At 33.8% G+C, this 14824-nt stretch overlaps 1 protein-coding gene across 1 annotated transcript in view; it reads right to left on the bottom strand.

The window, feature by feature from the left end:
• The window catches only part of TRPM7 (transient receptor potential cation channel subfamily M member 7), a 109709-nt gene that overhangs the window by 7379 nt on the left and 87506 nt on the right, over positions 1-14824 (bottom strand). The window contains exons 29-38 of the mRNA XM_061428779.1: positions 14149-14219; positions 12928-12962; positions 11066-11091; positions 8337-8387; positions 8183-8248; positions 7268-7551; positions 7062-7144; positions 6704-6909; positions 4204-4255; positions 3996-4102 (exon numbers count right to left, since the gene is read on the bottom strand). Coding sequence (XP_061284763.1) covers positions 3996-4102; positions 4204-4255; positions 6704-6909; positions 7062-7144; positions 7268-7551; positions 8183-8248; positions 8337-8387; positions 11066-11091; positions 12928-12962; positions 14149-14219 — 981 coding nt within the window. The remainder of the gene's footprint in view (positions 1-3995; positions 4103-4203; positions 4256-6703; positions 6910-7061; positions 7145-7267; positions 7552-8182; positions 8249-8336; positions 8388-11065; positions 11092-12927; positions 12963-14148; positions 14220-14824) is intronic.

The raw sequence follows: 14824 nt of genomic DNA, 5'->3' as shown, positions 1-14824 counted from the left end.
CAAGTTCCTGGGTGACAATTATCAAAAGGTCTAACATTCTTTTTATGAGAGTCCAGGAACAGATGAAAAGGTTGATGACACATATTTGATGAACTAGTAACTAAAAACTCCCAAAATTTGACAGAAGTCATCTATTTGCAAACTTAAGAAGCTTAGTAAAGTTGAAACAAGATTAAACTCAGAGAAAGTTACAACTAGACATAAAATCAAACTGTCAAACTGCTCAAAACCAAAAATAAGCAATAAATCTTGAAAGGAGATATATTATAATGATATATCATGTAAAAAGGAAGAATAACTCAAACGACTGTGGAGTTTTCATCAGAAATTAGAGAGGCCAGAAGACAGCAGAACATTTTTTAAGTTTTGACAGAAAAAGCGTCAACCTAAAATTCCAGATCCAGTGAAAATACCCTTCAGGAATGAAAGCAAAATATGTTCTTAGGTAAGGGAACCTCTGACCAACCACTAAAAAACAACAACATAAAGATAAAAGAGAATACTAAAATAAAAAGGAGGGGGAACAACAACAAAACACACCAGAGACGTCAATCAGAAAACAACAGAACAGCAGATAAAAACCTAACGGTACCAATAATTACATTCAACATAAAGGGTCTAAAACAGCAATTAAAAGATAGAAATTGCTAGATTTAAGAAAAACAGATTAAACCTAGGAACTAACTACTTTATGCTGTCTATAAGAAAATCACTTTAAAAATAGTTAATATATACAGGTAAAAATAATAGGAAAAGATATCTGATGGAACCACCAATCAAAAGCTATGCTAATATCAGACAAAGTAGACTTTAGAACAAGGGAAATTACCATAGCATTACATAATGATAAAAATTAAATCAAGAAGCCTTAATGTCTTGCTATAAATCTTTGTATATATATAAAAATCTTTATATATACTGTAAATCAGTGTAGCAAAGCTTCAAAATATATGCAGGAAAAACTGAGAAAACTGAAAGCAAAGCAGACAAATTCACAATTAAAGACCTCCTTTCTAAGTAATAAACAGAGTAAGTACACAGAAAATCAGCAAGGATATAAAAAAGCACTACAACACTATCAAAAAACTTTGTCATTAACATTAATCAAATACTTTATCCAAGAAGAGACTATTCTCTTGAAATATAACATTCATTCACTACAGACAGTATCTTTATAAGGTTTACAATTTTTCTTTAAATTGAATTCATACAAAGAATGTTCTCTTATCATAATGGAATTAAGCAAGAAATCAGTTTACCAGGAAAAATTACAAACATTCGAGAACTAAAAAAGACATTTGTAAATAATCTATAGGTCAAAGAGGAAATCTCAAGGGAAATAAGCTATATTTAAAAAAATTAAAAACAAAAATAATACATATTCCTCTATATTTTTTAACACAAAATTTATGAAATGCAGCTAACACAATGCTTACAGGAAAATCTATAGCACTAGTCTCAATAATCTAAATTTTTACCCTAACTAGAGAAAAAACAAACTAAACCCAGAGCAAGCAGGCAGAAAAATGGAAATAATAGAGAAAAAAAATCAAAGAAACTGACAACAGATAATAGAATAAAACAATGAAAACAAAAACTGGTTCTTTTAAAGTACCAATAACACAGATACTTTAGCCAGATTGAAAAAAAAAAAAGCATATGATACCATAAAAGAGAGGATTCACCAGAATCCCAGACGTTTTAAAAAATAGTATCACAAAAAGAACTATGCTCATAAATTTGCCAATTTAAATAAAACAGAGTCAAATACTACACAATCTCATTTGTATATGGAACCTAAGAAAACAAACTGACAGGAAGAGATGACTTGTGGTTACCAGAGGTGGAGGGTGAGGTGAGGAAGAACTGGAAGCAGGCGGTCATAAGGTACAAACTTTCAGTTACACAATAAATAAGCACTAGGGATATAATGTAGAATACCACGACTATGCTAACACTGATGTATGATACATAGGAAAGTTATTAAGAGAGTAAATAAATACCAAGAGTCACCATGAGGAAAAATATTTTCTTTCTTTAATTTCTATTCTATGTATATGAAAAGATGAATGTTAGCTGAATCTATTGTGGTAAAATCACTTCAGTTTGTGTAAATCAAACCATCATGCTGTCTGTATGCCTTAAACTTACACAGGTGTATTATTAACTATTTCTCAAAACAAATAAAATGGACCAACCCCTTGAAAGACACAAACTATTAAAACTCACTCAAAAAACCAGTATCTATCTAAAAAAATAAACTCTTAGTTAAAAAGTATCTGATGAAGAAAACTTCAGACAGATGGTTTTGCTAGATAATTCCATCAAACATTTGAAGTGGGGATAGTATCAATTCTATACAATCTATTCCCCAAAACAGAAGAGGTGTAAATAATTCCAACTTATTTTTAAGGTATTATCCGAAAACAAGAATGACAGTACAAGGGGGGAAAAAAATCTCACAGATCAACATTCTTCATGAACATAGATATAAAAATGATCAACAAAATATTAAAAAATTGAATCCATATACAATTTGAACACACAAATGAACACAAAAAAAGATAATATATCAAGATGAAGTGGAGTTTTTCCTAGGAATATAAGACTGGCTCAACATTTTAAAAAGACAATTAGTGTAATTCAATGTAACAGTAACCAATTAAAGAAGAAAAACCAAATGATCAAACAAAAAATACAGATGCAGAAAAAACATCTGACTAATTCAAGGTCCATTCAGGATAAGCATCTTCAAGGAATAAGGTGTGAAAGAGGATGTCTACTCTCACTATTCATATTGAACACTGTACTAGAATTCCTGGCCAGTGAAAAAAGTCAAGAAAAATAAATAAAAGGGATACAAATCACAAAGGAAGTAACACTGTCTACACAGAATTTACAAACAAAAAACAAAACTAAACCAAATCAAAAAGCTTCGTAGAACTAAGTGAGTTTAGCAAGAATGCAGGATACAAGGTCAATATACAAAAATAAATAATTTCTGAATCTGTTAACATGAACGATTAAAAAAAAATACGGACAGTAGTAGTAACATACTTACTATGTCCCTGGCACTGCTCCAGAAGTACTTCACAAATACCAACTTGTTTAAACCTCAAACAAACAAAAAACTACAAACCTCTATGATGTAGATATTCTTTGAGGACCTGGAGTCTGGCTCCCAGGCCCAAGTTCTTCATTACGACATTACTGGTCATAATGAGAGGAACTTTCAGAAATACAGGTCCAGGGAAAGTGCCAAGCACCTGTGATTTTGGAAAAGTTCCACAGAGGATGATGATGCACACCAAAGAGTGAGAACCACTGGTCTGTGAAACAACTTACAATTCAATAATAATTTGTAATTCTCAAATATAAAGATGAAATTACTATAATGAGAAACTGTATCTGCAATTCCTTGTTTCTGTTTCATGAAATACTCTTTTCCAGGCCAACTTGAAAGTCTATGCATCCTTCTGCTGCTGCTGCTAAGTCGCTTCAGTTGTGTCCGACTCTGTGCGACCCCATGGACTGCAGCCTACCAGGTTCCTCCGTCCATGGGATTTTCCAGGCAAGAGTACTGGAGTGGGTTGCCACTGCCTTCTCCTTCAGTTTTAGGCAAATCTGTTAGTTCCATAGGTAACATTCCTTGACCTTTAACTTTGTGTTAAGTGATCTGTTTACCTGGTCTATTTTTTCTGCTTGATATTTATGATAGTCCTATAATTCTGTTAATCTTTTAGTATTTAAGATTTGACTAAACTCCACTGAGAGCAGGGACCTAGTTTGCCTCATTCACTATCATATCGTCAAAATCTAACACAATTTCTGCATCCACCAGACACATAATAAATATATATCAAGAGAATGAACTCTATATTTCTGTAAGTAATGAAAGAAAGCACAGATTCATTTATGTTTCTGGCCTTATGAAGTTCTGCAGTAACTAACTGCTAACAATTTATATACTTTATACTGATTAAGAAAACGCTTACCTGGAAGTTTAAGTTTTCTACAGCAAGAATTACAGTGATGTTTTGCTCTGAAGTTTTTTATAGCATCTTCTCCTAGATTTGCTGGGCCAAAAACCATATCACAGGATCTGTGGAATTGGTAGTTAAAAGAAAAAGTCAGTTGATGCAAACAGAAATGTACAGTCTGAAATTATAAAAAGATTTTCATGAAATTATTAAAACTTATTACCTCTTTTCTTCTGCCTTTATCACAGATGGGTCAGTCAAACTTTCACCCACACCTTTATATGTATATACAAAGAAGACAATTCATATTATGTAATTGATATAAAATACTAATACATACATAATAAAAAGGTCACAGGAGATTCTACAGTATCATCTACCATTACACAGTTTTAAGCTGTTCAAAAAGAGTATAGTTTTTCTCTTTTGACCTCAACATTGCACTAGCAACAAGTACAGTTCCTGCAATATGAACAACAGTTAAATGTCAGAGTTGGCAGGGAGACAACGAAAGTTCCTGATTGCACCAGTTTCTGATGCAACAAGGCCAAGGTTGCAAGTAAATATTTCCTTATTTACAATTTGCCCTTGTTTCACCTTAGTTAGCAAAAAACAATTAAGTACATGAAGGCATGATCTACAAGCCATTTTAAAAGTATCCTGGAGTTTTAAAAATCACTAACATATGAATACACCTGGCTCAAAAAAGATTCAGACTACATAAAGAATAAGATTGTGAACATTTTTTTTCACCTCCAGTCCTCTCCAGAGGTGTTAAATGTGAGATTAAATCTCTTCAGTCTTACCTATTCATTCACATAAAGAAAGAACAACTACTGATACTTGAACAATCATAAAATATTTTACCCATTAGAATGAAATCTAATAAACTGGTTAGAATTTCACAACAGAAAAATCTAGAATTAAAATATGATACTAATTTCTTCTCAGACTGGCAAAGATATTCCATACTGAACAGATGAAGACATGGGCAGTGATAAGTGCTTGCACAGTGCTGCGTATGAATTCCTACAACCTTTTGGAAGTTAATATGGCAGGCACTCTTAAAATTGCACTCTCTAAACCTAAAAAATAGGGTGACTGTGTGACAACAGAGGATTTAAATCATTCTATGCTTTCATACTACAGCTGTTAAAAGGAATGACTCAAATTTATCAGTAATAACCCAGAAGATGTTTATCATATACTGTTAGGTAGGGAAAAAAACAAGTGAAACACAAACACATACTCATACACACACACACACACATATAGCATGATTCCAGTTGGAGAAAAATCACAACACAAAATGATTAAAGAAAAAAAAATTTGTGAATCTGTCTTCACAAAAGTACAGAAACAGTAAAGATGGGAGCATTCTGTTCTTTATACATTTCTATGTCGTTTGTTTGTAGTAATTATCTTACAATATTTTTATTTAAAAGTGGCTCCATAACATTAATTTTATAGAGAACATCAAAATTACCCTGATTATTAAAAGTAACTGCCTTCTCTTAATCAATATTCATAGTTTGGCCTTACTTCCTAGGCACACTTGAAATGGATTGGCCCATCTAATAAAATATATCAGAGTTTTCACTATATATACACCACTTAATCATTTATGTAAAATGAATAACTGAAAAAACAATAGCTATTTTTATACAATTTTCCTGAGTTGGTATTGAAATAACAAATGTTGGCTTGTCAATAAATCTTATATCTATATAATGAAAGAAGTCATCAAGTAATAAATATTCTGAACAATTGTTCTTAGGTGACTTGAATTCTGATCTCTGTTAACAGTTGAAATTAAAGCTACTCTTTAGGAAAAAAGCAAATCACTGCTCTTTCGCAGCCAGTTTCTTCTTTTTTTTTTTACAGATACGAAACAATCTGTCTACAAAGAGGCTACGATCAGTTTTTCCCTCCTAGTATACATGCTGCTCCACCAACCAAGTGCTGGAATCTATTCCTTACCTCTTAAATCTGATCTGTCCTTACAGCTTACCTTCACCAGTAAAATGTGGCAGAAGGGATCTGGGCCCATTCTGGGCCTAACGTAAGAATTCCTGCTTTCTCTCTGGAGAAGCCAGCTAAATGAGACCTAAAAAGTCTAATTACCCCAAACTACCATGCTATAAGAAAAGTCCAAGCTAGCGAGCCATGTAGAGAGATCACTGGGTAGAGAACTGAAGAATTCAGCTGTCTTAAACAGAGACTTAAAACATTTGGCTTCAGTCAAGCTGTCCAAACTAGTATCCAGCCATTCAAATTCTCCAAGGGTACAGCAGAGATAACCCAGCCCCAAATTCTTGAACCAAAAAAGTGAAAGCAAATTTTTTTTTAATCCACTAAATATTTAGGTAGTTTAATTGACAGTAATAGCAGGTACTCCAGAAACAATAAAGATTACTTATTGTTTTAAAGAAATAATCTTTATACTTTTAAAAAACTAAGGCTATAGATCTATGAGTAAAATAGGGGATTTCACATGTTTTTGCTTATTAAAACATCTGCACTGCCTAGATAACAATTAAAATAGCCAGACCCTATTCTTCAGGGCCCTGATAGCCATATACTACGGCCATTATTGACTTGCTGTTTTAACAGCTTTTACTGACCTAAGATTTTACGTATCTACAGATAAGCAGATTTCTGTACATTGACTAGATGAGAACCTGATGCATAATTTCCTTTCAGCAATATTTTAATAAATTTACCTTGTAAATCAAGTACCAGTAACTCCCCTCTTGTATATTCGTAAGTCCAGTGGCTAAAGGCCAGCATAATTTCTTCCAGTGTATTAGTTGGAATAATCTCATCACCATTATTGTTGTTGTATTTTCTAAATTCTCCAGTCATACATTCTTCCACAGCAAACCACTGTCCTGCTGAATGGCAATACAGCAGGAAAACTTCAAGGAACCTTATGAGAAAGTTAGAGATATTACTAGCAGTTTTGTTAATAAAATTCTAATCAATCTGTAAAATGGGTAAATAATGAAATTCAGCATCTATAATGAAGGTCAAAAGAGAATGCTATCCACTAAAAGATCTCAGAAGTTTGTAAAGATTTACCTTGGAGAATATGGTATGGATTTGGGTTTCATTTGGTTGAAGGCAAATGTGAGTTTTTGTGCTGCTCTCTGTTGTTGAATTTCCTACAGAACAGAAAAAAAGAAACCCTTGTTCAACATTGACATTAAGACTTTATTAATTATACTTTAGCAGTGAAAACAAGAAGCTCAAACAATGCTTCATTGTATGCATTCACTAGCACTTACTCTAAGACAGAGATGCAGAACTGTATCTTCTTTATAAATACTTGACCATGTGTTAATCACTTCAGGAAGAAAAGATTTGATAATATAAAGATGTCCTGATTTGAGGATATCATGTTCTGACCAAGTACACTGTACTTTGACAGCTCTTCGTAAACCTCCTCCCATCTCCTCTTTACTTAAAAATTCTATTTTGGCACAGAGGCCCAGCTGTGACCAAGACGACATGCTGTTATTCAGTATGTTGGGAGAACTCTCTTCCAAGCGATACACTGTGACAGGTTCACCTGCAAGATGAATGGACACATTTTAAGGTCAAAATATGACTCTAAAAAGCATGGAGCAACAATTGGCAGGTATCTTTGGTTAAGATTAAGTAAGGAATAGAAAATGAGATGGACCAGGTTGTAGTTTTATAAAAGAAGTTTAAGGACAAGAAATATTCAGAAACCAAGATCTAATATCTCTAAGTTCACATGTATTTGGTAATGATAAGCATTTTTGAAATCATGAACATTTTGGAGAAAAATTTTTAGAAAGTAACTAGACTTCTAAGCATTTGTAAGCTAAACTTTCAGACAGGAGGTTAGATCTGTTCCACAAATCCTGTGATATCAATTTATCAGTGCTTTCATTACTAAAGATCAAGATCTTACTAAAGATCAAGAGCTTTTCTGAATTAAAATACACCACTGCTTCTGGATATGTCAGATTAAAGAAAAATCAATACTTCTGATGCCTTCGTCTATTTAAATATACCTGACTCTTGTAATCAGGCTGATTAAAACTTACATGAAGTTAACACTTCTTAATGCAATTTCTCCTCTTTCTGTCACCACCTATGTTCTATATTACAGTTTAAACCCACATACTAATTAAGGGTTTATTTCTCCTTTTATTTTTACTTCTTGGTTTTACCTCTTGGAGGCACAGGTGTAAATGGAATACTCTGGGATAATCTCATCAAGTTATTTCTTTCCACAGCTGCATAAAAAAATGAGAGAGAAATAATGTAATCCCCCAAAGCTCAAAGCATTACTAAATTTTGTTTTTAATATTTACTATTACTAACCTGAGTAATAGTAATTTGTATCCATAACTGGCTTAAATGGAGAAGCAAGACCTAAAACAGCAAATAAACAAATGAGACCCTTTTAAAAATAATAATACAGCATAAATTTTTGCTCAGGCATTCTCATTTAATCATTCCAAGCTGTCTGCAGGTAAGCTCTCTGCAATAAAAAAAGTGATAAATTATGTCCTTCATGTGCTTTATTACCATATTTTATTTTGCCAGATAAGGCAGATTAGTGGTAACTGTGCACTCAAAAAGCATATGATAGTTCACACTCTCCTGTCATAAACTACATTCTTCCCTTTATTTCCTACTCAAAGTGTCAGAGAAGTGTCATATCTTCAGGGTGTGGAGACATAGCCCTGTAACCATTTTAGCAGGTTAACCACGAACAAATGTGAAATGTAACAAAAAAACCCCTTCCTCCATCTCTAGATATATTTGAGGACTTCACTTTTTAAAAAATTTTCTTTATTGAAGTATAGTTGATTTACAATGTTATGTTAATTTCTGTGAGGACTTCACTTAACTATAGTGAGAAAGATGGAGAATGCATTGAACCTGCTACGTGTTAAGCTTCTAGAAATTTCTAGAATGTAAGTGCAAGAATAGGTTCTTTTTTATTTACATTCTTACAGGAGAAGGAAGTCAGTTAACAGTTATAACACTGTGTGATAAACTGTATAAAATATAGTGTGTGTATGCATATTCTCTCACACACAGAGTATAGGACTGTGGAGGAGAGGTACCAAATGTCTCCTGGTTGAAGAAAGGTTGAAGAATGTCTCAGAGAAAAGAGGAAGGGAAAAGCGAGTAGTTTGGAAGGTGTGGCATGGTCAGGGTAACATTTGCTACACTTGAGAAACAGAAACCTGTTTAATATGAATAGAACAGTGGTTTTCAACACCATCTATCTATTTATTTATCTACCTACCTACCTACCAATCTACCTACCTATCCATATATCAGAATCACCTGTCTGGCTTTTCAAACATAGACTTACCCAGATCTCACTCCAAAATACTCTAACTCTTCAGGTATGTGTCAGCATACAACTGATTTGGATTTATAACCACGTATCTGGATATGCAACCAAGATCTTACATTAATGAGCAAAAGTACAGGCATACCAGTAGGAAATAAAGCTACAGAAGCAAGGAATACCAAATTGTTAAAAGCCAAATATGCAATGTTAAGAAAAGACACCGGGGGCTTCCCTAGTGACTCAGTGGTAAAGAATCTGCTTGCCAATGCAGGAGACATGGGTACCCTGATATAGGAAGATGCCATATGCCACGGAGCAATTCAGTCAGTATGCCACAACTACTGAGCTGAGCTCTAGCGCCCAGAAACTGCAACTACTGAGCCTATGTGCTGCAACCACTGAAGCCCACGCACCCTAAAGCCTGTGCTCCACAAGAGAAGCCACCACAATGAGAAACTCATGCAACACAATTAGAGATTAGCCTCTGCTTTCTACAACTAGAGAAAAGCCCGCACAGCAACAAAGACCCAGCACTGCCAAAAATAAATAAATAAAACTTTTAAAATACTTTAAAAATGAAAAGATGCTGATTTTATCCAAAAACAGTAGAAAAATGGAAAGTAGAGTAGTGACAAGATCAGATCTTTTGAAAAGAATCATTTTGGTGGTAGAGTAGAAAAGAGACTGGAAAGGAGCCCAAACTGGCACAATTACTTTGAAACCCTCTTTGGCAGTAACTACTGAATGTGAACACATGCACCCTACCACCAGCAATTCCACTCCTGTGTACATACCCAATGAAAATAAATACATCCCGTTTACCAAACAACATGAACAAGAATGCTCATGCAGCACTATCAATATGAGCCATATACTGGAAGCTACTGAAATACCCATCAAATGGTAGAATCGATATATAAACTGAATATATTCATATAAGAAAATACTATATAGTAGTGAGAATGCACAAACCATCACTACATACAACAATGTTTATGAATCTCATAAGCATGTGTTAGGACAAAAGTCAGACACAAAAGAAGAGTGCACACTGTAAGATTCCATTTATATATTTTATATAAATACACACAAATGTATATACATAAAATAAAGAAAAATAGATAAACATGTACATACACACAGATAAAATCAATCTGTGTTGTTTAAGGGGCAGAGGTTATAAGATGATACAGTAGCTCAGATACTGACAACGTGTATTTTGTGATCTGGGTGCCGATTACATGGGATTGCTCACTTACTACATATTTTCTGTATATGCATCAATAAAAGGATTTAAAAATGACGACAGTCTGAACTGAAAGCAGCAGCAGGATGCAGAGTGGAAGATGGATTCCAGAAATGTTTTAAGAGGTAAATATAATAGGACTTTGTGAGTGCAAGGTCAAGGGGGTCAAGAATACCGTCCTCTCAGATTTCACCTAGCTGAATGAAAGAGTACCATTCAGTAACACAGGGAATATAAGGAAGAAGCAGTTTGGGCAGCAAGGATGAAGGGAAGTCGGAAGACTGCAAAAAGATCATCATTTACATGGTGAATTACCATATTTGTGAAACACATATAATAAAGAGAAATGAATTGAGGGAACAACTTTCTACTTCCTTGGCTTTTTTCAAATATGAAGCCTAATATTTCTTTTCTAGGACAATGTTAGTATTTGCTAAAATAAAATACATTATATACAATCCTTAGCTTTTCACATTATATTTACTGCACACTCACCATTTAAGGTTCCTTCTTCAGGCGGCCTTAAGGAAAACACCAAAAAATATAATAAGTTAAGTTACAGCTTTAGTTTTGGCTACCATAAAACTTTATTTTATGAAGTTATTATAAATTCTTAATATAACATTATTAAAATAATTCTGAGATTCAGATTCATTTTTGTTTGAGTATTTGCCATTTCCCTTAAGTTAGCATCAAATTCACACACAGATATGTATAAACCCATTATCAATAACTCATACCTCCAATTCAAGCCTACATAAATATCAGTAGTAGTCTGGAGCCAAACTGAAGGTTGAGTACTAATAGAGTAATATATTCCATGACTCCTCTATTATAGAGGTTCACTCCAGTACTTTTATACAATGCCTTGAAATGACTGTGCAAGACTATAAAAATTCAACAGAATTGATAGGCAAAGAACTGAAAGAATAGTAATTAAGTATCATTTTGCAAAACTCAACTGCTAAAGTTGAAAAACATTTCTTTCCAATGTTGAACATAATTTATTTATAACATATATTGGTACCAAGTAGAGGGTCTATTAATCCCACAGATTATAGTCCAGATTAGAGAGACAGGTATAGTGGAAAAGAGAGTGGAATGGAATAAAGAAAATGGATTAGAAGCTTCGTTCTCCCATTAAACAGTTATGTGGCTTTGCTCAGGACTAAAGGACTAGATCCTGAAAGGACCTATAGAGTAGAAGAAGTAGAAACTTGGTAATCTCTTTCTAGCTTTAACATTCTGATTCTGATGTTTGGTTTTCACCTTAATAACACAAATATTTTCTTACAGGAAATACTCTGACCGAGCATTAGCCCTTTCTCTACTATTGATAAGGCACTCTTTTCTTACCACCCAAAGAGTATTGCCAACTCTACCTTTGTGGGTACTTCTCTGGGTCAAGATTCTGTAATTCAATTTTCTCTCATTAGCTAAACTAATACCAACTTTAAGTACCAAATCTGTACTTACACCCTACAGTTCTAGTTACAAAAGACATTTATTCTCTGAAGCGGTTTCATTATAAACAGGTCTTTCAAGTACCAGTCAGGACCAGGATATCTCCAAAATTTGACCAGCTGCATACATATGTAACATCTGGTTTATTTTCTTCTCTATACTCTCGCATCTATGTCTGATATAGAGAAGGAAATAGGCTAAACACTGTATAATATATAATAATTTCCCTCAAACTGGCTTCCCTTCTTAAGCATGCTTCCTATATCAAATAGGTATCAAAACAAGATTACTTTAATGTCCTTTGGAATCCTAAAATACTAATTTCTAGGCTGGGAAACACATAGATTATCTTTGATTCTTATGCTTAATCTGTACTGAAATTTTTTACTTTCTCGGGATGACTACTTGTCAGATGGTCTTCTGTTTCTACCACATCAGCTTTCTAGGGCATTTCCCTGCATGCAGGCTTTCTAAGGTACACTGTGTATTACTGCTCTAATCACCTAAGCTTTCCAAAGGCAAGAAGAAAGACTTGTTGATTGGAACAATGGGCAGAGAAATTAACTAAGGTGTCAAACTAGGTCTTTGCAAGAAACCTGGAAATAGGAGTAAATAATAAAATCATAATTCTATCATTATAAGGAAAATTTTAGTCAAGTTGTGACTACAATATGCACATAATTATAGTATAATTATATAAAATCATAAAATATATACATTGACTCATAACAAATGATTCCCCAATCTTTTCAATGTAAAGACAGGAGATCCCAAAATAAATCATCAACACTTGCAAGAAGTATTAAAGAGATTACTATGCAAAGAGCAGAAAAAAGACAACATTCAGTAACTGGAGTACTTTTCACACTAACGGTGAGACAAGGCTTACTTACATTTCTCTATTCAATGGTCTATCTTGTAACCAGTCCTTTAGACAGAAACAAACACAAATGAAAAGTTAAAAGAAAAAGTCTCTAGACAAAGCATAACTGTTTATCTCTGCTTTGTATCCTATAATACGTTTTATGAATAAAGGGCTGAGAAGTTACTATGAATTTTGTTTATACAACTGAGCCAACAGAATAAAAAATAGCTATAAAAGCTACCATAAGGCCATTCCACAAAGTAGAATAAAGAATTTTACAAGTGTTATTTCCTATAATATAATTATAGTTGTCGGTCAACAATTTTCTCTTTTAAAATACACATTTGTTTCTATGACTCTGAAAAAAAATGTGTTTGCTGCCAAAAGAAAAATGTATCAAAGTATAAAGAAAAAAAATTAAAATCATGCAAACTGTGACAAAGAAATCACTAGTAACAGGCATATTATGTGTGTATGTGGTGGGTTTTATTCAGCTGTTTTACGTTTCTAAGTGTCAATTTATTGTTACTTTCCCAGTTTGGGACTCATGTTTCCTGAATTTGAATCATCATACATTTCATGATTTTGGAAAACTGTAAGTTGTTTATAATCTCTTCAAATTCTATCTAGTCTCCCAAGGTCAATTCAGAAGTATTTTCCATATTTTTAATGTTTAACACATTTTCCATCTAATTATAAGCTATGTTACACTGTGGCTGAGTATTATTTCATTGTATACAGAGTGAAGTCAGTCAGTGAGAGAAAGAAAAGTATCGTATATTAACACATATATATGGAATCTAGAAAAATAGTATTGAAGAAATGGAGGTGCAGATGTAGAGAACAGACGTGTGGACCCAGTGAGGGAATAAGAGGGTGGGATGACTTGAGAAAGGAGCATTGACATCTATACACTATAATGTGTTAAACAGATAACTAGTAAGGTGCTATACACAAGGAGCCAGCCTGGTACTCTGTGTAACTTACAGGGGTGGGATGTGGCTCAGGGAGGGAGGGAGGCTCAAAATATATATATTATATATAAATATATATATATATAAGTAATTATGAATGATTCATGTTGATGCATGACAGAGACCACCATAACACTGTAGAGCAATTATCCTTCAGTTAAAAAAAATTTTTTTTAAAGCTACACATCATCTCAAATAAAATATCACCATGTTTTAGCTCTTTTCTAATAAATATGATTTTATACTATGCATATGTTTAATTGAAATGTACAAACCGGTAGCAAAGCTGCTTTGGAATCTACTTCATGAGTTTCTTCTGCAGATGACCTTCTGCTGCTACTTTCCACTAAGAGAAAATTAAAAAAAAAAAAAGTTTTACAACTAAAACAAACTTTTAATACCAACTAATGAAATTAAAAGACGCTTACTCCTTGGAAGCAAAGTTATGACCAACCTAGACAGCATATTCAAAAGCAGAAACATTACTTTGCCAACAAAGGTCCGTTCACTTTCACTTTTCACTTCTATGCAATGGAGAAGGAAATGGCAACCCACTCCAGCATTCTTGCCTGGAGAATCCCAGGGACAGAGGAGACTAGTGAGCTGCTGTCTATGGGGTTGCACAGAGTCAGACACAACTGAAGCGACTTAGCAGCAGCAGCAGCAGTCAAGGCTATGGTTTTTCCTCTGGTCATGTATGGATGTGAGAGTTGGACTGTGAAGAAAGCTGAGCACCGAAGAACTGATGCCTTTGAACTGTGGTGTTGGAGAAGACTCTTGAGAGTCCCTTGGACTGCAAGGAGATCCAACCAGTCCATTCTGAAGGAGATCAGCCCTGGGATTTCTTTGGAAGGAATGATGCTAAAGCTGAAACTCCAGTACTTTGGCCACCTCATGAGTTGAGTTGATTCAATGAGTTGACTCACTGGAAAAGACTCTGATGCTGGGACG

Source organism: Bos javanicus, chromosome 10 (assembly GCF_032452875.1).
Source record: "Bos javanicus breed banteng chromosome 10, ARS-OSU_banteng_1.0, whole genome shotgun sequence".
Lineage (NCBI taxonomy): Eukaryota > Metazoa > Chordata > Mammalia > Artiodactyla > Bovidae > Bos > Bos javanicus.
This window is presented reverse-complemented; position numbering and strand designations above follow the sequence as displayed.